The 16499-nt window shown below is 48.2% G+C and overlaps 5 protein-coding genes across 5 annotated transcripts; 3 read left to right on the forward strand and 2 right to left on the reverse strand.

Annotated features, from left to right (window-relative positions):
- The first annotated feature begins 123 nt into the window (after positions 1-123).
- Positions 124-3949, forward strand: K441DRAFT_625531 (WD-repeat protein-like protein). The gene is made up of 4 exons (XM_067646106.1): positions 124-336; positions 394-1914; positions 1973-2272; positions 2323-3949. The coding sequence occupies exons 1-4, from the start codon at positions 208-210 to the stop codon at positions 3541-3543; spliced, it is 3171 nt and encodes a 1056-aa protein (XP_067509624.1). The 5' UTR covers positions 124-207; the 3' UTR covers positions 3544-3949.
- An 852-nt stretch (positions 3950-4801) lies between these two features.
- K441DRAFT_534705 (RCC1/BLIP-II protein) lies at positions 4802-6814 on the reverse strand (the record flags this gene model as incomplete). Its single annotated transcript, XM_067642336.1, has 4 exons — positions 4802-5064; positions 5119-5737; positions 5792-6474; positions 6574-6814. The coding sequence occupies 4 exons, from the start codon at positions 6812-6814 to the stop codon at positions 4802-4804; spliced, it is 1806 nt and encodes a 601-aa protein (XP_067509625.1).
- A 392-nt stretch (positions 6815-7206) lies between these two features.
- Positions 7207-9462, forward strand: K441DRAFT_600480 (ser/Thr protein phosphatase-like protein family). Its single transcript, XM_067645197.1, has 2 exons — positions 7207-7420; positions 7475-9462. Exons 1-2 carry the CDS (start codon positions 7227-7229, stop codon positions 9183-9185), a joined length of 1905 nt encoding a protein of 634 aa, XP_067509626.1. The 5' UTR covers positions 7207-7226; the 3' UTR covers positions 9186-9462.
- Positions 9463-11487: 2025 nt separating this feature from the next.
- Positions 11488-11902, reverse strand: K441DRAFT_683606 (putative DNA-directed RNA polymerases I, II, and III subunit RPABC5; the record flags this gene model as incomplete). The annotated part of the gene is made up of 4 exons (XM_067651707.1): positions 11488-11542; positions 11596-11682; positions 11733-11791; positions 11867-11902. 4 exons carry the CDS (start codon positions 11900-11902, stop codon positions 11488-11490), a joined length of 237 nt encoding a protein of 78 aa, XP_067509627.1.
- A 478-nt stretch (positions 11903-12380) lies between these two features.
- Positions 12381-15327, forward strand: K441DRAFT_533924 (WD40 repeat-like protein; the record flags this gene model as incomplete). Its single annotated transcript, XM_067642309.1, has 3 exons — positions 12381-12532; positions 12584-13371; positions 13424-15327. The coding sequence occupies 3 exons, from the start codon at positions 12381-12383 to the stop codon at positions 15325-15327; spliced, it is 2844 nt and encodes a 947-aa protein (XP_067509628.1).
- Between the last annotated feature and the right edge of the window lie 1172 nt (positions 15328-16499).

Raw genomic sequence — 16499 nt, forward strand, 5'->3', positions numbered from 1 at the left:
CCAGTTTCCATAAATGACGTTAGCCTTGAACTTTGTTTTGTGATTATCTAATCGATCTAATCTGATCTGATCTGATCTGATTGGATCTGAGCTTTGGTTTTTTTTTTGCGAAAAGCTCCATCACGAAGTTGGAGTTGCAGCTCAGCAAAAATTTGAGATTTTAGGTTGCGCTCTCGCAAAACCTCTAGAATCAATTGAAGATTGGATATGCCGTCCGCTGCACAACCAGAGGGAGCTTCAGATCGGCCTGTAGTAAAGCGGCAGAAGCTCAATGTCGCCTTTACGAATGACTCTCAGCGGGGAGTCCATAAACCAAAGATATTCGCACCGTTTAGAGTAAGCTTTGGTTCATGTCTGAATGCACCTAATTGAACTTTCAACTAATTTTTGTAGACTGTAGGCCTAGTTTCTCCAACTGACGTTCCTTTTACGACCTTGCCGCTGGGGAAGACTACCTATCAAATCACGACTTCCGTCGGCAGATGCCTTCAAACCTACGACTTGAAAAAGGGCTTGAATCTAGTTTTCATAACGAGGCCCCAGACTCCAGCATCTATCACAGCATCAGCGGCATGGAAAAGTCAGATACTGGCGGCATGGGGTGGGGATAATTCACAAGCTGCAAGAGGTGTATGGCTCTTCAAGAGAGGTAAGAAGGTAAATGAATTAGAACAATCTTCATGGGGCATGAAAGAGAATGTCAAACAACTGCTGGTATTTGGTGCGTGGATAGTGGGTTGCTGCTCTTCTACAATCGAGGTGTGGAAATCATCAACCCTCGAACATTACACTTCTCTTGCCGGCTCACCGACAAATGTATTTTCAGGGGGACTTTGCAACATGCCCACTTACTTGAATAAGATATTTGCAGGCAGACAAGACGGTACTGTTGAAATATGGAACCTGAGCACGGGCAAGCTGATCTACTCCATCCTACCGGATGCGTCCAACTATGGGGCGGTTACTGCTCTTCAACCAACACCTGCCCTTTCTCTTCTCGCTATTGCATACGCCTCTGGGCCAATTATCATTAATGACGTACGCATAGACAAGCAAATATTACGGCTCAATACTAGTACTTCAACTAAATCGCCTGTTACATCGATCTCATTTAGGACAGACGGATTAGGTGCCGGAGAAGATGGTCGTAAGGACGGCGTAATGGCAACAGCATGCAACAAGGATGGAGATATTACGTTTTGGGATCTCAATGGCGGTGGTCGGAAGATGGGAGTCCTACGCGGGGCTCATAATCCGCCTTCCTCAGCAGACGGTGGCATTGGAGGTGGAATTAGCAAAGTAGAGTTTTTGGCCGGCCAATCAGTGCTTGTGACAAGCGGATTGGACAATTCTTTAAAAACGTGGATATTTGACGAAACGCCTTTCTCACCGATCCCAAGAATACTGCACTCTCGCAGTGGTCACGCTGCGCCTATTTCATCTTTACAATTCTTACCTTCTGACGCTGATGGCGCCGATGCTGGCGGGAAATGGTTACTCAGTGGAAGCCGAGATCGCAGCTTATGGGGATGGAGTTTACGTCGAGATGGGCAAAGTACTGAGCTTAGCCAAGGTAGCATTCGCAAAAAGGCTAAGAAGATGGGAATCCTGAGTAATAGCCTTGCATCTTTAGGCCCCAGCAGCAGTCTCGAGGACCTTAAAGCCACCCGAATAACTTGCATGGCGTGCTCACTCAATCGTGATGGAGGCATAGGAGCAGTACCGGGGGCCGCTGAGATCTGGAACAATTCTAAAAAAGGGAAGGGAAGTTCCCAAACAATAGAAAGCAGTTTAACTGGCTGGGAAAGCGTGGTTACTGGTCATGAGGGCGACAAAATGGCTAGAACGTGGCTTTGGGGGAGAAAACGGGCTGGACGGTGGGCTTTCGAGACAGGAGATGGCACGGATGTTAAGGTGAGTTACCATGATATTTCTAAGGCTGAAAGAGAGCCAATCTGATATATTATCGTAGAGTGTTGCTATCTCACCATGTGGTACATTTGCTCTCGTTGGCTCTACTGGTGGTGGTATTGATATGTTCAACCTCCAATCTGGTATCCATAGACAGAGGTTTCCCACTCGACTGACACCAAATCAAGCGAAAAGGCTCAAGATCCAACAAGAAGCTGAAGACATGACTCTTGATGCAGTTCCGGGTGCACCCAAAAAGTGCGCCAAAGGACAAGGAAAACACACCAAAGCCGTTACCGGAATCGTGGTAGACAGCCTCAACAAGACAGTCATCAGCAGTGGGGCAGATGGAAAAGTAAAGGTCAGCACTATCTACCTTTTTATAACTTCCTAATTCTAATATATACGCAGTTCTGGGAGTTTTCAACCGGCCTTCTCCTCCACGAAATCGACTGGTATCCCATGACCTCCATTACAGGTATGCGATATCATCGGGCAAGCGACCTCATCGCCCTCAGCTGTGATGATTCCTCCATTCGGGTTGTCGATATTGAAACAAAAAAACTCATCCGCGAGCTCTGGAACTCTTCTACTCATTCACAAATCCAGACCATCGACTTCACTTTCTCTAATGACGGTCGTTGGATTATCTCCGCATCGTCTGATTCTATTATACGAGTCTGGGATCTCCCAACTGGCCACTTCATCGATGCCATGAAACTGCGCAGCCCCTGCACAGCTCTTGCCTTCTCTAACACAGGCGAGTATCTCGCCACAGCACAGGAAGACAGCGTCGGCGTGCACATCTGGACGAACCGGACACTATTCGCACATGCCCCTACACGCCATATCACTGACAAAGAAATCTCGGAGATCGACGCCCCTTCTGCCTCTGGCGAGGGCGGAGAAGGTCTCGTCGAAGCCGCCGGAGAAGTCGACGAAGTAGAAGCACAAGAGGACGACGAGACCGTGGTCCCATCAATAGACCAACTGAGCGACCGCATCACAACGCTCAGCCTGGTCCCCAAGTCGCGCTGGCAGAACCTCCTCCACCTGGATGTCATCCGCGCGCGCAACAAACCCAAAGAAGCGCCCAAACCTCCCGAAAAAGCGCCCTTCTTCCTCCCATCCCTCCAACAAAACCCCTCAACCGTCACTACCCCATCTAACTCCACAGCACTCACCCAGTCAGCCACCGAACCCGCTTCCCGCATCACAAAGATCACGTCCCTCGCCTCCCGCTCCTCCACCACCTCCGAATTCACCGCCCTCTTGCACGCCGCCTCCCAAACTAAATCCTACACCCCACTGCTGGCCCACCTCTCCACCCTCCCGCCCTCCACCGCTGACATCGCCATCCGCACGCTCGACGACACGGCGCCCTACACCGAGCTGCTCACCTTCGTGCACGCGCTGATAGCCCGGCTGCAGGAGCGCCGCGACTACGAGCTCGTGCAGGCGTGGATGGCCGTCTTCCTACGGCTGCACGGGCGCACTGTGATCCGCGATGAGAAGCTCGTTGGCGCGGTGAGAGAATGGCAAGCGGAGGCGAGGCGGGAAAGGGAGCGGGTGGGCGGGCTGGTGGGGTATGCGGTTGGTGTTGTGGGGTGGGTGCGGAGCGCGCGGTCATGAGGCCGAGTTGGTTATTTCTCTAATTATGTAGGAGGACGGGTTGGGGAAAGGAGGTTGGGCGCTGGACTTAGTATTAGTTGGAGATGGCTTGGAATGACATTGGTCTGAGGTGCCTGTGAATGAAATTCTGTGTCAATATCAGATTATTTTCCCTGGTTGAAGCCCTGGAGTACTTCGCTGTGAATGAGGGCCAATTTTTTCAACATTTTGGTTAACTCCCTGGGAAATGTATGCCAGCTGGATGAGATGAACGGATTTCTTGAAGTACAGTGTGCCTTTTTGTGATATTGCCCTTGCAGAAAAATATTGTTCAATCGCATGAAATTCAATATTGCGATGAGAAGTCGACAATTTATCCTCATGGCAATCAAAAACGCAACGATTTCTCAGTCACATAGCAAAAGACGCTAGAGAATTGATTTTAACTCTTTTTTTCGAACTTTTTAGAAGATATTGCTTGGCCGGCTATAAAGGTCTGGCTGGCGGCCCCGATTCTTGAATCCATCTATTTAATGTTACATGTATGCAAAGGAACAAAAACCAAAACCACGCTCAGAATCACATGATCATTAAGGGAATCAGGGGAAGAGAAAAACAGAATCATGGAGAAAACAACCATGACACGATACCAATTCCGCCCCGACAAGTACGAGTTGGAAGATAGGGAGAGGAACGGAGACGGACGATAGAAAGGCCAAACCGACAAGACTGAACTCCAACACTAACGGAGAAGTACGCAGCCTCCGGCCCACCTTCCCGCTGGGAAAGGACGACCTATTGAGCAGGGTTGCTGCTCAAGGAAGGTCATCCTCCCAAGCGGTGGGGACTCCCGGAGGCTACGACCTGATTCCGCAGTGATGTAGAAGAGAGATGCGGACGATTAAGGTTAGGAGGGGGCGGGTAAAGGTGACGAAACTGTCGGATCTAAAACAGAATCGTGCCATAGAAGCAGATGGGCATGAGAGAAGCTAACAGGACTGTGCAGAGGCGCAGTATTACAGGCCAGAGTCGTAAACAAAATAACCAGTGCAATGCTAAAGCCAAACACAGAGCGGAACGCAGCAGACCAAATTTAGAATGGCAAGCGCCGTCATAATGCAACAAATGTGGGAGCTCGCTAGCTGGATGAAGATCGTAAGACAGTAGTGGTAAAGCACAGCCAGGCGTTCAGAAAAAGGTGCAAGTAATTTGTGTGGGGAAAAATGCGCCATCAATCAACTCCGCATGCCCACACTCACACATAGATCCTTAGAACCGTTTATTGGGGATTGGAGGCGTCGTGAGCCTCGCCACCTTCAGCCAATGCGGTGAGGACGGAATACTGTCCACCGGCACCGGCCCAGTTCAGCTTCTTGCCTCTAACGGCAGTGTTGTCGATCAAAGTAGCAACTTCGACGTCCTCATCAGTTCCCAGTCCGGTCTGGTAATTGGCGCTAAAGCCCCATGAATAGGCCTGACCTTGCTCGGTGACCGCAATAGCATGGTCAGTGCCACAGGTGGCCCAAGCAACCTGGCTGAGACCTAAGGTATTGTCAGTGGATGACCGCTTTATAGAGACCAGAAATGCAAGCTTACCAGGAATTGCCGCCGGAACGGTAAGAATCTTTGGGTTCCCATTCTTGTCCTTAATCACATCGTCATCGCACAAGTCTTGGACCTTGATGCCCATTTGGTAGCCGTCAACACGACCCCACACAAGGCATTCGCCATTTTCGGTGACAGCAACTGAGTGATGGGCGCCACCCTTAATGCACTTGACATTCTTTCCGTCTAGCGACGTGATAATTTGGGGAGTCACCAGACTCGCGTTATCGGTACCAGCATTGTCTGGAATACCAGTTTCGCCATAGTTGTTTGAGCCAAAGGCCCAAACATGGTTGTCAGAACCAATCGCGAAGGTGTGATAGTCACCGCAGGAGATATGGGTGATCTTCTTACTCGCCTTTCTGTCGCTTGAGTCATTGAAGATGACCTTGCTGGGTACGAGAGCGGTCTTCATTGTGCGCTCGGTGAGGCGGCGTCCAAGTTGGTTCTGTTGGCCGCTACCCCAAGCATAGACATTGTGCGCATTGTCGATAACGAGCACATGATTGGCACCACAAGCGATGTGGGTGATTTTGCTCAGCTTGGGAATGAGTTTGGGTCGGGTCTGGACCTCTACATCAGTGGAGAAGCCTAGGATACCTTCGTTCTTCTATAAAACAATTAGAACGCAATTTTACTGAGGGAATATGATTGATAAGCTTACACGGAAGGTTCCCCAACCGTAGACAAGACCGTCATCGGTCAGTGCAAAGGAGATGCTATCACCGGCAGCAACATCGACGAAAGTGGTCCCTGCAGGGAACTCCTCTTGAGGGATGGCAGTTGGTGTGGCTTCACGTGGATTCATTCCCGAGTCATCGTCGTCATCCGAATCCGAATCCGAGCCGTTGTCATCTGCATCCTTCATCTTCGCATCGTCCCATGTTGTGTCGCGTCCGAGCGCACCTTGGTCGTTCACACCCCATGTGTAGATTTGGTTATCGTGGGACAGGGCGACGCAATGCATGCCCCCAGTTGCGATTTTAACAATTCCGACTTTGTCAGCAAGTAGGTTGGGGTTCAAACGCGGACGCTTGACATCAATCGCGTTCTTTGCAGAACCGAGACCAAGTTCACCATTGCTTCCTTCGCCAAAAACGTAGACATTCACCTTTTCGGTGTAGTGAGGCTGGTTCACAATAACTTTGAGCTTTGGCAAGCGAGGCTTAGGAGAGGCCTTCGGCTTAACGACTTTTGCGACCTTCTCAGCTTTCTCCACTTTAGGCTTCTTCGTAGTAGGGCCGGCATCTTCTTGGTCTGGAGTTTTGCGCTTCTTGGTGGTCTTCGCTGGTTGCTTGGTGGGCTTCGCCTCGTCTTTCGCTGGGCGGCCACGCTTGGTCGAGGCATCTATCGCAATTATCAGCATCATATTCATTAAATGGAGCAAGATATACAATGAGGAATGTTAAAGGTAAAGGTGGAGGGTTGAATGAAGACGTAACTTACCAGCAGCGTCCTTGCTGGCTTTGGCCTTGGCAGTAGCTGCTTTAGTCTCAGTAGTAGTGCGTTTCGCACCTGTATTTGCCTTTGGGGCAGTTAATGAAGCAGGCTTCTTTGTGTTCTTCTTTGCCGGCTTCGCGGCGCTGGCTTGATTCACCTTGGACGCGTCCGCAGCGGCCTTAACTTGTTTTGCGGCATCCGCAGTCGCGACTCTACTCGACTTGCGGCCTGTTGGCGCGGGAGCCATCGCAAGAACTTGTAATTTGAGTGGAGTAATTCAAGTGTTGATGGAGGCAAAGAGGAAGTTGAGTGGGCGGCGGATTCGGGGGTTAACGGAGAGCGTCAGCCGTGTAGCTCTAAGGGGAGTCGCAGTAATAAGGAAAGCGGATTGATGTGATTATGAAACCGATCATGCGCGTGAGATCACAAGAAACACTGGTGACTTTCACTGCAGATTCGTGTTGTTAATAGGGGAAGTAGGAGTGGTTTATGAGTGATGTTGTGGTTGTGAGAAAAAGTGACAAGGAATGCGATTCGGGTCGTTAACGCTGTTAGCGTCTTGGCAGCTGCCTAACACGTGACCAGAAAGCTCCACCCTCACCGACGCCAGTGCTGCCGTGTCCCGTGTGGCTTTTCTACCAGAGCCTCTCTCCTGTATTATGCAGGGTCCAGTAAATGTAGCTAACATGATCGAACGGTTCCTTACTATTTCTGCACTCTTTGCAGGCGTTCTATGCTCGCAACCGTCTGCTCCATCTCCCATTGCTGCGCCTTTGCGGGAGCTACCTTGGGGGCAGCTCAACTTCCTGCACACAACCGATGTACACGGCTGGCTGGGCGGCCACTTGCAGGAGTAAATAGTCCAATACCCAGATCGAGTCTCACATCAAGATCTAACGCTTATCAGGCCATTATACTCCGCCGACTGGGGCGACTACGTCTCTTTCGCCAAACACTTGCATGATAAAGCTGACGCTGACGGCTCCGACCTGCTCCTCATCGATACCGGTGACCGGATAGAAGGCAATGGACTCTACGATGCCTCAGAGCCCAAAGGGGAATACACTAATGATATCATCAAACAGCAGCATATCGACCTAATCTGCTCTGGAAACCATGAGTTGTACAAGAAGAACTCCTCGGATAACGAGTTCCATAAAACTGTCCCCAATTTCAAAGGCAACTATCTAGCTTCGAACTTAGACATATATAATCCGGATACCGGAGAACTTGTGCCTCTTGCCGCACGTTTCAAAAAATTCAAGACAAAGAATCAGGGCATTCGCATACTTGCATTTGGATTCATCTTCGATTTTAAAGACAACGCAAACAACACTGTTGTCCGAACTGTGGCAAATACAGTGCAGATGAAATGGTTCCAAGAGGCTATTCGAGATAGGGATATTGACCTTGTCATCGTCTTCGGTCATGTTGCCATCCGCTCAGAAGAATATAGCCTAATTTATAAAACGATACGGTCTGTGCAGTGGGACACCCCGATTCAGTTCTTCGGCGGGCACACTCATATTCGCGACTATAAGATCTATGATGGGAAAACAGTTGCTCTGGAGAGTGGCCGGTATATGGAGACAATTGGATTCATGTCCATTAGTGGCTTAAGCGCTGGGGGGAGTGACAAGCGTTATCCGGTCTCCCACGCTGCCGGCCTGTCGTTCTCGCGCCGTTACATCGATAACAACCTCTATTCTCTATATCACCATAGCGGCAAGGATAGCGATACCTTTCATACTGAGCATGGGCGCAACGTCTCTCGCCAGATCAACTCCGCCAGAAAGTCTTTAAATCTCGACAAACGCTATGGGTGCGCCCCGCACGATCTTTGGGTCAACCGAGTACCATACCCACACGAGCTTAGTATCTTTACCTGGCTAGAAAAGCAAGTCCTCCCAGATCAATTTCGACAAGCTCCACGCGCAGAAGCAGGCAACAAAGCACTCGTGGTTACAAACACTGGGGCTATGCGCTTTGACATCTTTCAAGGGCCCTTCACTAGGGATACCGCTTTCCTGGTCTCACCATTCACTAATGAATTCAGATTTGTTAAGGATGTCCCGTTTAAAGCCGCTAAAGAGGTCATGAAATTACTCAACAACGAAGGGCCCGTATTGGATGCTATCTCGGCACAAAGGTGGATGTTGACTCCACCAGAGCAAACCGCAGGGCGTGCAGAATCTATTGCCCCTGAAATGCACCACTGGATAACGCCTGACTTTGGTCAGCAGGTCCACCTGGGAGATGGAGATAGCCTCACCCCTGGTTACACCACAAACGATGATGCGGGTGAAGACGGAGATGATACACTACATGCACCTATATCCTTCTACAATGTGCCAAATTGCATACAAGCAGGAGTAGGTTTTGAGATGTCCCATGACAACTCATCTGAGACTATGATCCTAGGCGATGAAGATCCAGAGACTGTAGACCTCGTGTATAATGAGTTCATTGAATCATGGGTGCTCTTGGCGCTCCAGTATTTGGGTCAGAAATACAAAGACTCGGACACTTCTACGTACATGAAAGGCAAGACCCTTACCACTATTATAACGGACTGGGTTAAAAAAAACTGGGACGTTAAGGGCGATAGTTGTCCTTGATGATATACTGAATGGTGATCCAAAATTAAGTGGCACTGTTTCAAATAAGGTACAGCAAGAATGACGTTGGGTCTTGGGTTCTCAGAAATCAAGACTGTCTATACGGCCGTTGTGGCAATATGTACTCTAATTATTATTTCACATTGGCTTTAGAAGAGTTGGTATAGACCTCCTTCGGAGTTAGGTAAATGGCTTCGACATAGACTATTGCATTTCGTGCTCTATCTTTTCAAATACCTTTACACCCATCTACGTGATGAGATATCCTAATGCTCAGACATGTTATTAAGAGCATAGTTTTGGTAATGCTAAGTAAACTGATGATGCTCTCTATCAAAAATCGCATCCTTCTTTATCGAACGTAGAATTGTGATAACACGTTTTCTAAAGTGACCTTAGAGAAACTAACTTCATGACAGTTTGCCTTCTGTCACTGAAAAGACTTCAGCGGAGAAAGTATGTCAGAGTTTAGTCACTCAAGCCGTGGGTCCACGTTTATACTCTGCAAGAAAATTTTTTTTTTTTGCGCCATAGTGTTGAACGGAGCGGTCAAAAAGTAGAACTCTGTCGAATTAATGTAGGCTGTTGAGCCTCAATATATACAGTCAAGTCAAATGGCCAAGACACCCCTGGTCTATACCTACAAAGGAAACAGGACGACGATCGCAATTAGCGCGTCGTTCGACACATAGCCTTATATTTAGGGCTTGCATTATCCATTGTACTTCTACAACATCTCTAATTCAAATCCTATCAGCTTTCTATCTTCAAAGAACTTCCGAACTACTGCTCTAAAGCGGTAGCACCAGTCTTCTTCATCTGGATGAACTCCATAGTGTCTCACATTCCAAACCGCGAAGCTTCGTGCGAGCCACCATGTTACTCTCAATATACTAGTGTAAGACCTACTTCTGTCACAGATGTAGTCTCAACGGCGGCCCATAAACGAAAGCACATCAGTACATCCAAATCACTGCGGTCGACCAAATGTAAGCGTCCCGAAAGTCAACAAAGTAGCAAACTCACTACGGCATCGGCGTAAGATCTCCTTAGACATCCTCCCCCACGAATTGCAGTTGATGATATACCGCAATTTCCTTCCCCATAAGGAACGAATTGAAATAGTACCGAGTCAATTCCTCGTCTTCTACCATAATAGGTACTCCATCACCAGGGAACCGGAGCTGACAGGTGGCTATACCGCTATTCTTTGCACAAACAAGGCCATTTACGGCCTAGCTTCGGAAATTCCCTTCGCCTTCAAGCCGCTGGGTAAAATCAGAGGCCGATATTTTCAACAGAGTTTCCGCCCTCTCAAGAACTTATGTCGTCTTTTCGAGTTCGACCGAATTACAAATTGCGCTCTAGAATTCCGCGTTACCATACGACGAGCGACCCATGCTCCTACAAACCCATTCGGGCTTGGGTGCAGGAGTGTGTACGGGATATAGACCCCAAGAATCGATTGCAACAGCTCCATATACATATCGAAACACCTGGGGGATTTAATTTGTCGTTTTCCGACCGTTTTGTGTTAAAAGATCATCCTGCTTACTCGCTTTTAAAGGTGAGCCAGTGGTGGCTCGAGTTTCATCATCGTGGTGCTATTGCTAATGCGCAGAGAATCTGGCGCGCGAAGGGTGGGCAAATTTACATATCAAACCCGCGTTATCAGCACGCACTCGAGCCGCTTGCGGATCTCTTTAGCATCGAGGGGGTTCTTGTTACTGGAGCTGTGACCGACAAATTTGCGAATCAGCTATAGACCGCTATAGTGGCAAAGGGTCCTGGCATTTCTCGATTGCCTGCAATGGTTGAGTATCCAATCAAGCGTATTTTTAGGAGGCAAGGGAGAACTCCGTACTTAATGAGTACACGAAGGTGGTATGACCCAGATCTCCAATGGGATACCGAAATCTTTCGCGATCACTTCTTTGGAATTGCAGTTGATTGGGACTTGGATGTGCCGAAAGGCCCTTCACGGTAGACAGGCTTGATGGTAGTATTCCTGAGTCTCTAACCAAGCATTCTGCTTACCAATGGGAGCCCACCTTGTTATCTCTTGTACTCGCTCCGAATAAAACATGNGTGAGCACTGGCTGTAGTCCATCTGCATTTAATGCGTGAGATCAGGGAGCCAAAAGCTAGTTTTTAGGGAACTTTACAACAGGTCCGTAGCCTTAAACAGAGTTTCATTGTATAGAAACCAGACCTGAGCCTCTCAAACGCCATTCCTCATGTTTCACCGAATATCAAGTAGTATGATGCCGCCATTCCTAAAACACCAAGTCGATGATATTTGTCACACCTGTCGTCTCCGGATTTCTCTAACAGTCTCTCTCTCCGCTGAATTGTATCTGCGTTCTGTAAGCCCCCGACCACAAAAACCATGGTAACATAAGAGTCGTACTTTAGGAGTTTCTCAATCAGGTCAACGTGTGTCATGACCATGCGCCGGCAGCAGTATCTTCGCAGTTCTAGCTGGTCCATCGCGTCACTAGCACTTATATTAGATGGCACCCGAGAATATCTGAAAGATCCCATTACCCGTCGCTTATGCCATCATCGATCAGCTTCAGGTAACGTTCCCATAGATCTCCAATCACCTAAACCAAATTTGTTAGCACAAGGCAAAATAGATTTGGCGGGGGGCAAGCATGTGGAGCTCGAGATTTGCTCACTTTGCCACAGGAGAAACACCGAATGGGGATAATCATCCTGTCGAGAGCGCGAAGTAATTGCGTGCGAGAACTTGAGTTCTGGGGAGGAGGGTTCGCGATTATTGAAGACGCTTTGTCGTGAAATCTCAATCTTGGCAGCGACACGGCCCGTTTGTTTCTCCGGTTAGCTAGTGGTATTGAAAAATATTTTGGACTTTCACGAACATGATCTTGAAAATAATGTGCAAGCCTCAGGAAAGCTTCAGAGCAAGTTTTACGGTCAATTTACCTGACGGCGAAGTCGAATAACATATCTACCGTCGCTATGTCAACTGAGCAAGATTCCTCTCCCCGAAAGCGGAAACGTGCTTCCAAAGGACAAGCTCATGAGCACCAAAGAAAGCGGAGTAAGAAAGTTGAAGAGGAGGGAGAGGCTGGAGAAGAGCAGGCAGACATTCCAATTTCGGAGGAGACTCTGGCCCCACAATCTCGTCCAGACAATGATATACACAAACTCGAAAAAGGTATTGCAGTTATGAACGGAATTCCCAGAATATCAAAGACAGCAAAGCGGAACAAGCAACGTGAAAAGGCGAAAAGAAGGGCTGAGCTAGCTACTTGGTCTCTATCAGAACCAATTGGCGGATGGTTTTTACCCCAAGATCCGGTTTTCTCACAGGACGAAAGGTTGGCTACACAGCCTTTGTTGAAAAACACTTGCTTACGCAAATAATGCAGATACTTGATCCTAGCGAATAGTAGAGCAATGCATATTTACTCAACTGCAACGTCCTTACTCGCACGAACGCTCCCTATCGGATCCGGTACCATATCATCATACACTTTATCAAGATCAGACCCAAACAGGGTTTATGTCGCAACATCAGCTGGCCTGATAATTCTTTGGGATTGGGATAAGGACAGAAAGATTTCGCGATGGGATCTCGGCTCACCAATACGCGGGATTACCGCGGTCGTACCGGAAGGATCCCCTCACGATGTCATTTACACTCAAGAAACCGAAGATCGCTATATGATCATGGCTCATAGCCTTCAAAGCGGTGCCGAAGCCTCACAAACCAAGGTCAAACAGATTTTGAAATCCAAAGAACCGATCCAATCCTTCCAGGTCCTCTCGAAAGGAACACTTGTTGTGGTAGTTTTGAATACATCTATCATGATTGGCAAGGCGACGAAATCTGTATCTCCCTCTTTAGAAGACCTCAATTACACTTGGCGGGAATTCAAAGTTCGCCAGCCCATTACCTGTTTCAACGCATGCATCCGATCAAGAGGGCATGCCGCGACTGCGAAAACGCACAAAAGCCCGTCTCAAGTGGTAGCGGAATCACTTGACCTGGCTATCGGGTGCGTTGAAGGCGAGATTTTTGTCTTTGAAGATATTTTGGGGAAGCTTATGAAGGCCGAGAAGCCCCGAAAGACGTCAGAACAGTCAGGGGACTTAACGCCGATGCGTCTCCATTGGCATAGGGAGGCAGTAGGATCAGTGAAATGGTCATTGGATGGTATGGAACAGCTGTATACAACTTACGACAACTTCAGACTAACTTGCTATAGGCAACTACATAATCTCGGGTGGAAAGGAAACCGTTCTCTTGATGTGGCAACTTGGAACTGGGAAACAGCAAACACTGCCTCATCTTACGTCTGCGATAGACAGTCTCACAGTGTCTCCGTCAGGCGCTTCTTATGCCATCCGTCTTGCAGATAATTCAATAATGGTGCTTTCAACCACCGAACTCAAACCGAAAACGAATATTGCCGGGATTCAATCCCGGAGAGCTGTATCCGATAATCAACCATTGCCGCAAATTAAGGTCGTTACTTCTGTGGTCGGAAAACCTGTCAATCCACTCGACAAATTTCGTAAAATCCCAATGGCTATGGACCCTGTTAACCCAAGTCAAATTATACTGTCGGTACCTTCCTCTCAGCCTCGAACTGAATCAAACGAGACCCGCGTACCTGCACCATACCTCCAAACCTTTGACTTATCCGCTTCCCATCACATATCTCGTCAGGCACTCACCCGCAACAATGCTACAGATTTCAACAAGGGCCCCGGGGGTGCAAAAATACGAGAGCCAGACATCAGATTCTTGCGACTTAGCCACGACGGAATATGGCTTGCAACTGTTGAAGAATGGCAGCCATCTAAGACCGATGTAGATCACCTTGCGGAAGACTTGTTAGTGGCAGAAGAAGAACAGTCGCTACGTCGAGAGATATACCTCAAGTTTTGGCTTTGGGATAAGCAGAGAGAGCTCTGGACGTTGGAAACGAGAATCGACGCCCCTCACAAATATCCAGACGGAATTGCGCCCTGCCGAGTCTTCGACATGATTTCGGACCCTTGCGAGGCAGGATTCTCCACTATCGGTGAAGATGGTTTCGTACGCGTGTGGAAGCCGAAGACTAGACTGCGGGACGGCTCTGTTGTGCGAGGCAGTGATGCAGAAGGCCTGGTTACTTGGTCGAACCGCCACTCGGTTGAGCTGGGAAGCATGGTAGAGACTCTCGACGCGGACTTCGACCCCCAGGTCTCATCCCTGCTCAGCAATGCATGCTTGGCATACTCAGCAGACGGCTCGATTCTGGCTGCCGGCCAGTCATGGACATCGAGAGCGGATCCTGAACTCGTTCACATCATCGACACAGAGATAGGTAATGTTCGGCGCTCAATGTCAGGACTCTACACTACAGAGATTGCTGCATTAGGCTTCGTTGAACGATATCTGGTTGTCATCTCTGACTCTGTCACCGTATGGGACCTGGTCGATGACGAGCTCATCTACAGCCTCCCCTTCGTTCTGAGCAACATCAAGTCTTTCCAAAAAGCCTCGATGATTCACCTAGCGACGAACAGTAGCGAACGCACCTTCGCAGTAGCCTTCCCATTCATCGAGGCGGATGGGTCTGGTAGCGAGATGCGTTTGAAAAAGACAATGTCTAAGCTTATGGTGTTTGATCCGTCGCACCCTGAGCCGCTCTGGTCAGCCACCATTCCAAACCTCGTCATGGCCCTGCTGCCAGCCCAGAACTCGAAAGGCTATGTCGCCCTGGATGCAGCAGCTGAGGTTCGGATCGTTAGTCCTAAGGCTGGATTGTCGATCCCACTGATCGGGCCGGTTGCTACAGCTGACCAGTCTCTGGCCGTCTTTAGGGACGAGGAACCAGAAAATATTGAAGTTGATGAAGAGGACGAGGATGGGGATGAGGAAGAAGGGGAAGAGGTAGACGTGAAGCTGGGACAAATGATAGTAGTGGAGCAAGTGGATGAGTCTGTTGAAGACACGGAGAACGACAAGCCAGTCGTGAGGCCAGAGCAGCTAGCACAGATCTTTGATGTTGGGCCATCTTTTGCCTTGCCCCCTGTTAAAGATCTCTTCAGCGCTGTAGTTGGCCTCTATGCTCGGAAACCAAGGGGACGACCTATACAGGATACGACGACCAAAGCATAGTGTAGTTAAAATAGTTGTAAAGTCTACCATGGACATAAAACCTTCTTCTAATTCATTACTTGCACATTATATATGATAACTCCACTTAAATGTGTTGGCTGTAGAGACTAAGTCGAGAATGTTCTCGACCTATTTTATCACTCAAAAGGACACGATTCCAACGATTCCAAAGTTCCGTGTGACCGACGTGTTTGCCTGATTAATTTCTTAGTCATCGCCATATCGAGATCTTGCACCGAGACAGGGGTTATGTAACGCTAGCAGGGATTTTATAAAGCTAGTAAGGTTTATAATAAAGCTATACTATTTAGGTACTAGGGAATTTACTGTTTAAGTTGCCGTCTAAGTCGCTTTCTACGGCGTCTCTTCAATTCCGGTGGTTAGCGCAGCCACATCTGCACGGCCTTTGTGTAGGGGAAGTTTTGCTATTTTTGCTATTTAAGGGAAAGTTAATAAAACACGCTAACCACCGGATGCGCCAGGAGGCTGTAAGATAACATCTTGTTGGTAGGCGGGGTACGTGGACATCCACAGGAGCTTCCTGAGATCACGTGATGACTTCGCTTGTCGTATATATTCTCATCCTTTGTGACTACTCCACCTTATGGAGTCCTCACACACCATACAGTAGCGAAATAAACTTTTGCCAGAGGGAAGTTGGTCGTGCAATGCACTGTGCCAAAATCTCATCCATTTATTTCTGGTTACGATGTCCTAGATATTCTTATTTCTTGTCAGTTGAAGAGTGTTATACAACTTTGTAAAATTTTCTGCATACTCCTTCACTTATGTACACGAGCCGTTATACGCTATTACTATTTCCATGCACCTTTTCGAACCTGTCCAAGCTAGAATGATTTCTTTTAAAACATTTAACATTTTTATTTAAAAAAAACCGACTTAAGTGAATTGCTAATATCTCTAAAATCTGAAGTATGATCGTGATCAGAGATTTGCTGTTGGAGAATTTCCTAGACCTGGAGGGGCTGTGTAAAAACATCTTGTCCACCATCTTCTCTCGAAATCGACAGAGTATTTCTCTCCACCTTTCAAGACTATTCAACGCGGTCATCAACGAGGATTTCATCTTCGATTTTAAAAGTCGCACCCTACCAGCCAATTTCCCTCGAAATGAACGCAAATTTTTCGCGCAAAAGATCGAGCCTGCCGTC

The sequence above is a fragment of the Cenococcum geophilum genome (genome assembly GCF_001692895.1).
Source record: "Cenococcum geophilum 1.58 unplaced genomic scaffold K441scaffold_2, whole genome shotgun sequence".
Lineage (NCBI taxonomy): Eukaryota > Fungi > Ascomycota > Dothideomycetes > Gloniales > Gloniaceae > Cenococcum > Cenococcum geophilum.

Excerpts from the sequence above, each read along its gene's own strand:
- K441DRAFT_625531 (XM_067646106.1), top strand. The coding sequence starts at position 208 with ATGCCGTCCGCTGCACAACCAGAGGGAGCTTCAGATCGGCCTGTAGTA. Across the intron at positions 337-393 it reads AGATATTCGCACCGTTTAGA|ACTGTAGGCCTAGTTTCTCC; the intron begins GTAAGCTTTGGT and ends TAATTTTTGTAG. Across the intron at positions 1,915-1,972 it reads GAGATGGCACGGATGTTAAG|AGTGTTGCTATCTCACCATG; the intron begins GTGAGTTACCAT and ends ATATTATCGTAG.
- K441DRAFT_600480 (XM_067645197.1), top strand. The coding sequence starts at position 7,227 with ATGCAGGGTCCAGTAAATGTAGCTAACATGATCGAACGGTTCCTTACT. Across the intron at positions 7,421-7,474 it reads CTGGGCGGCCACTTGCAGGA|GCCATTATACTCCGCCGACT; the intron begins GTAAATAGTCCA and ends AACGCTTATCAG.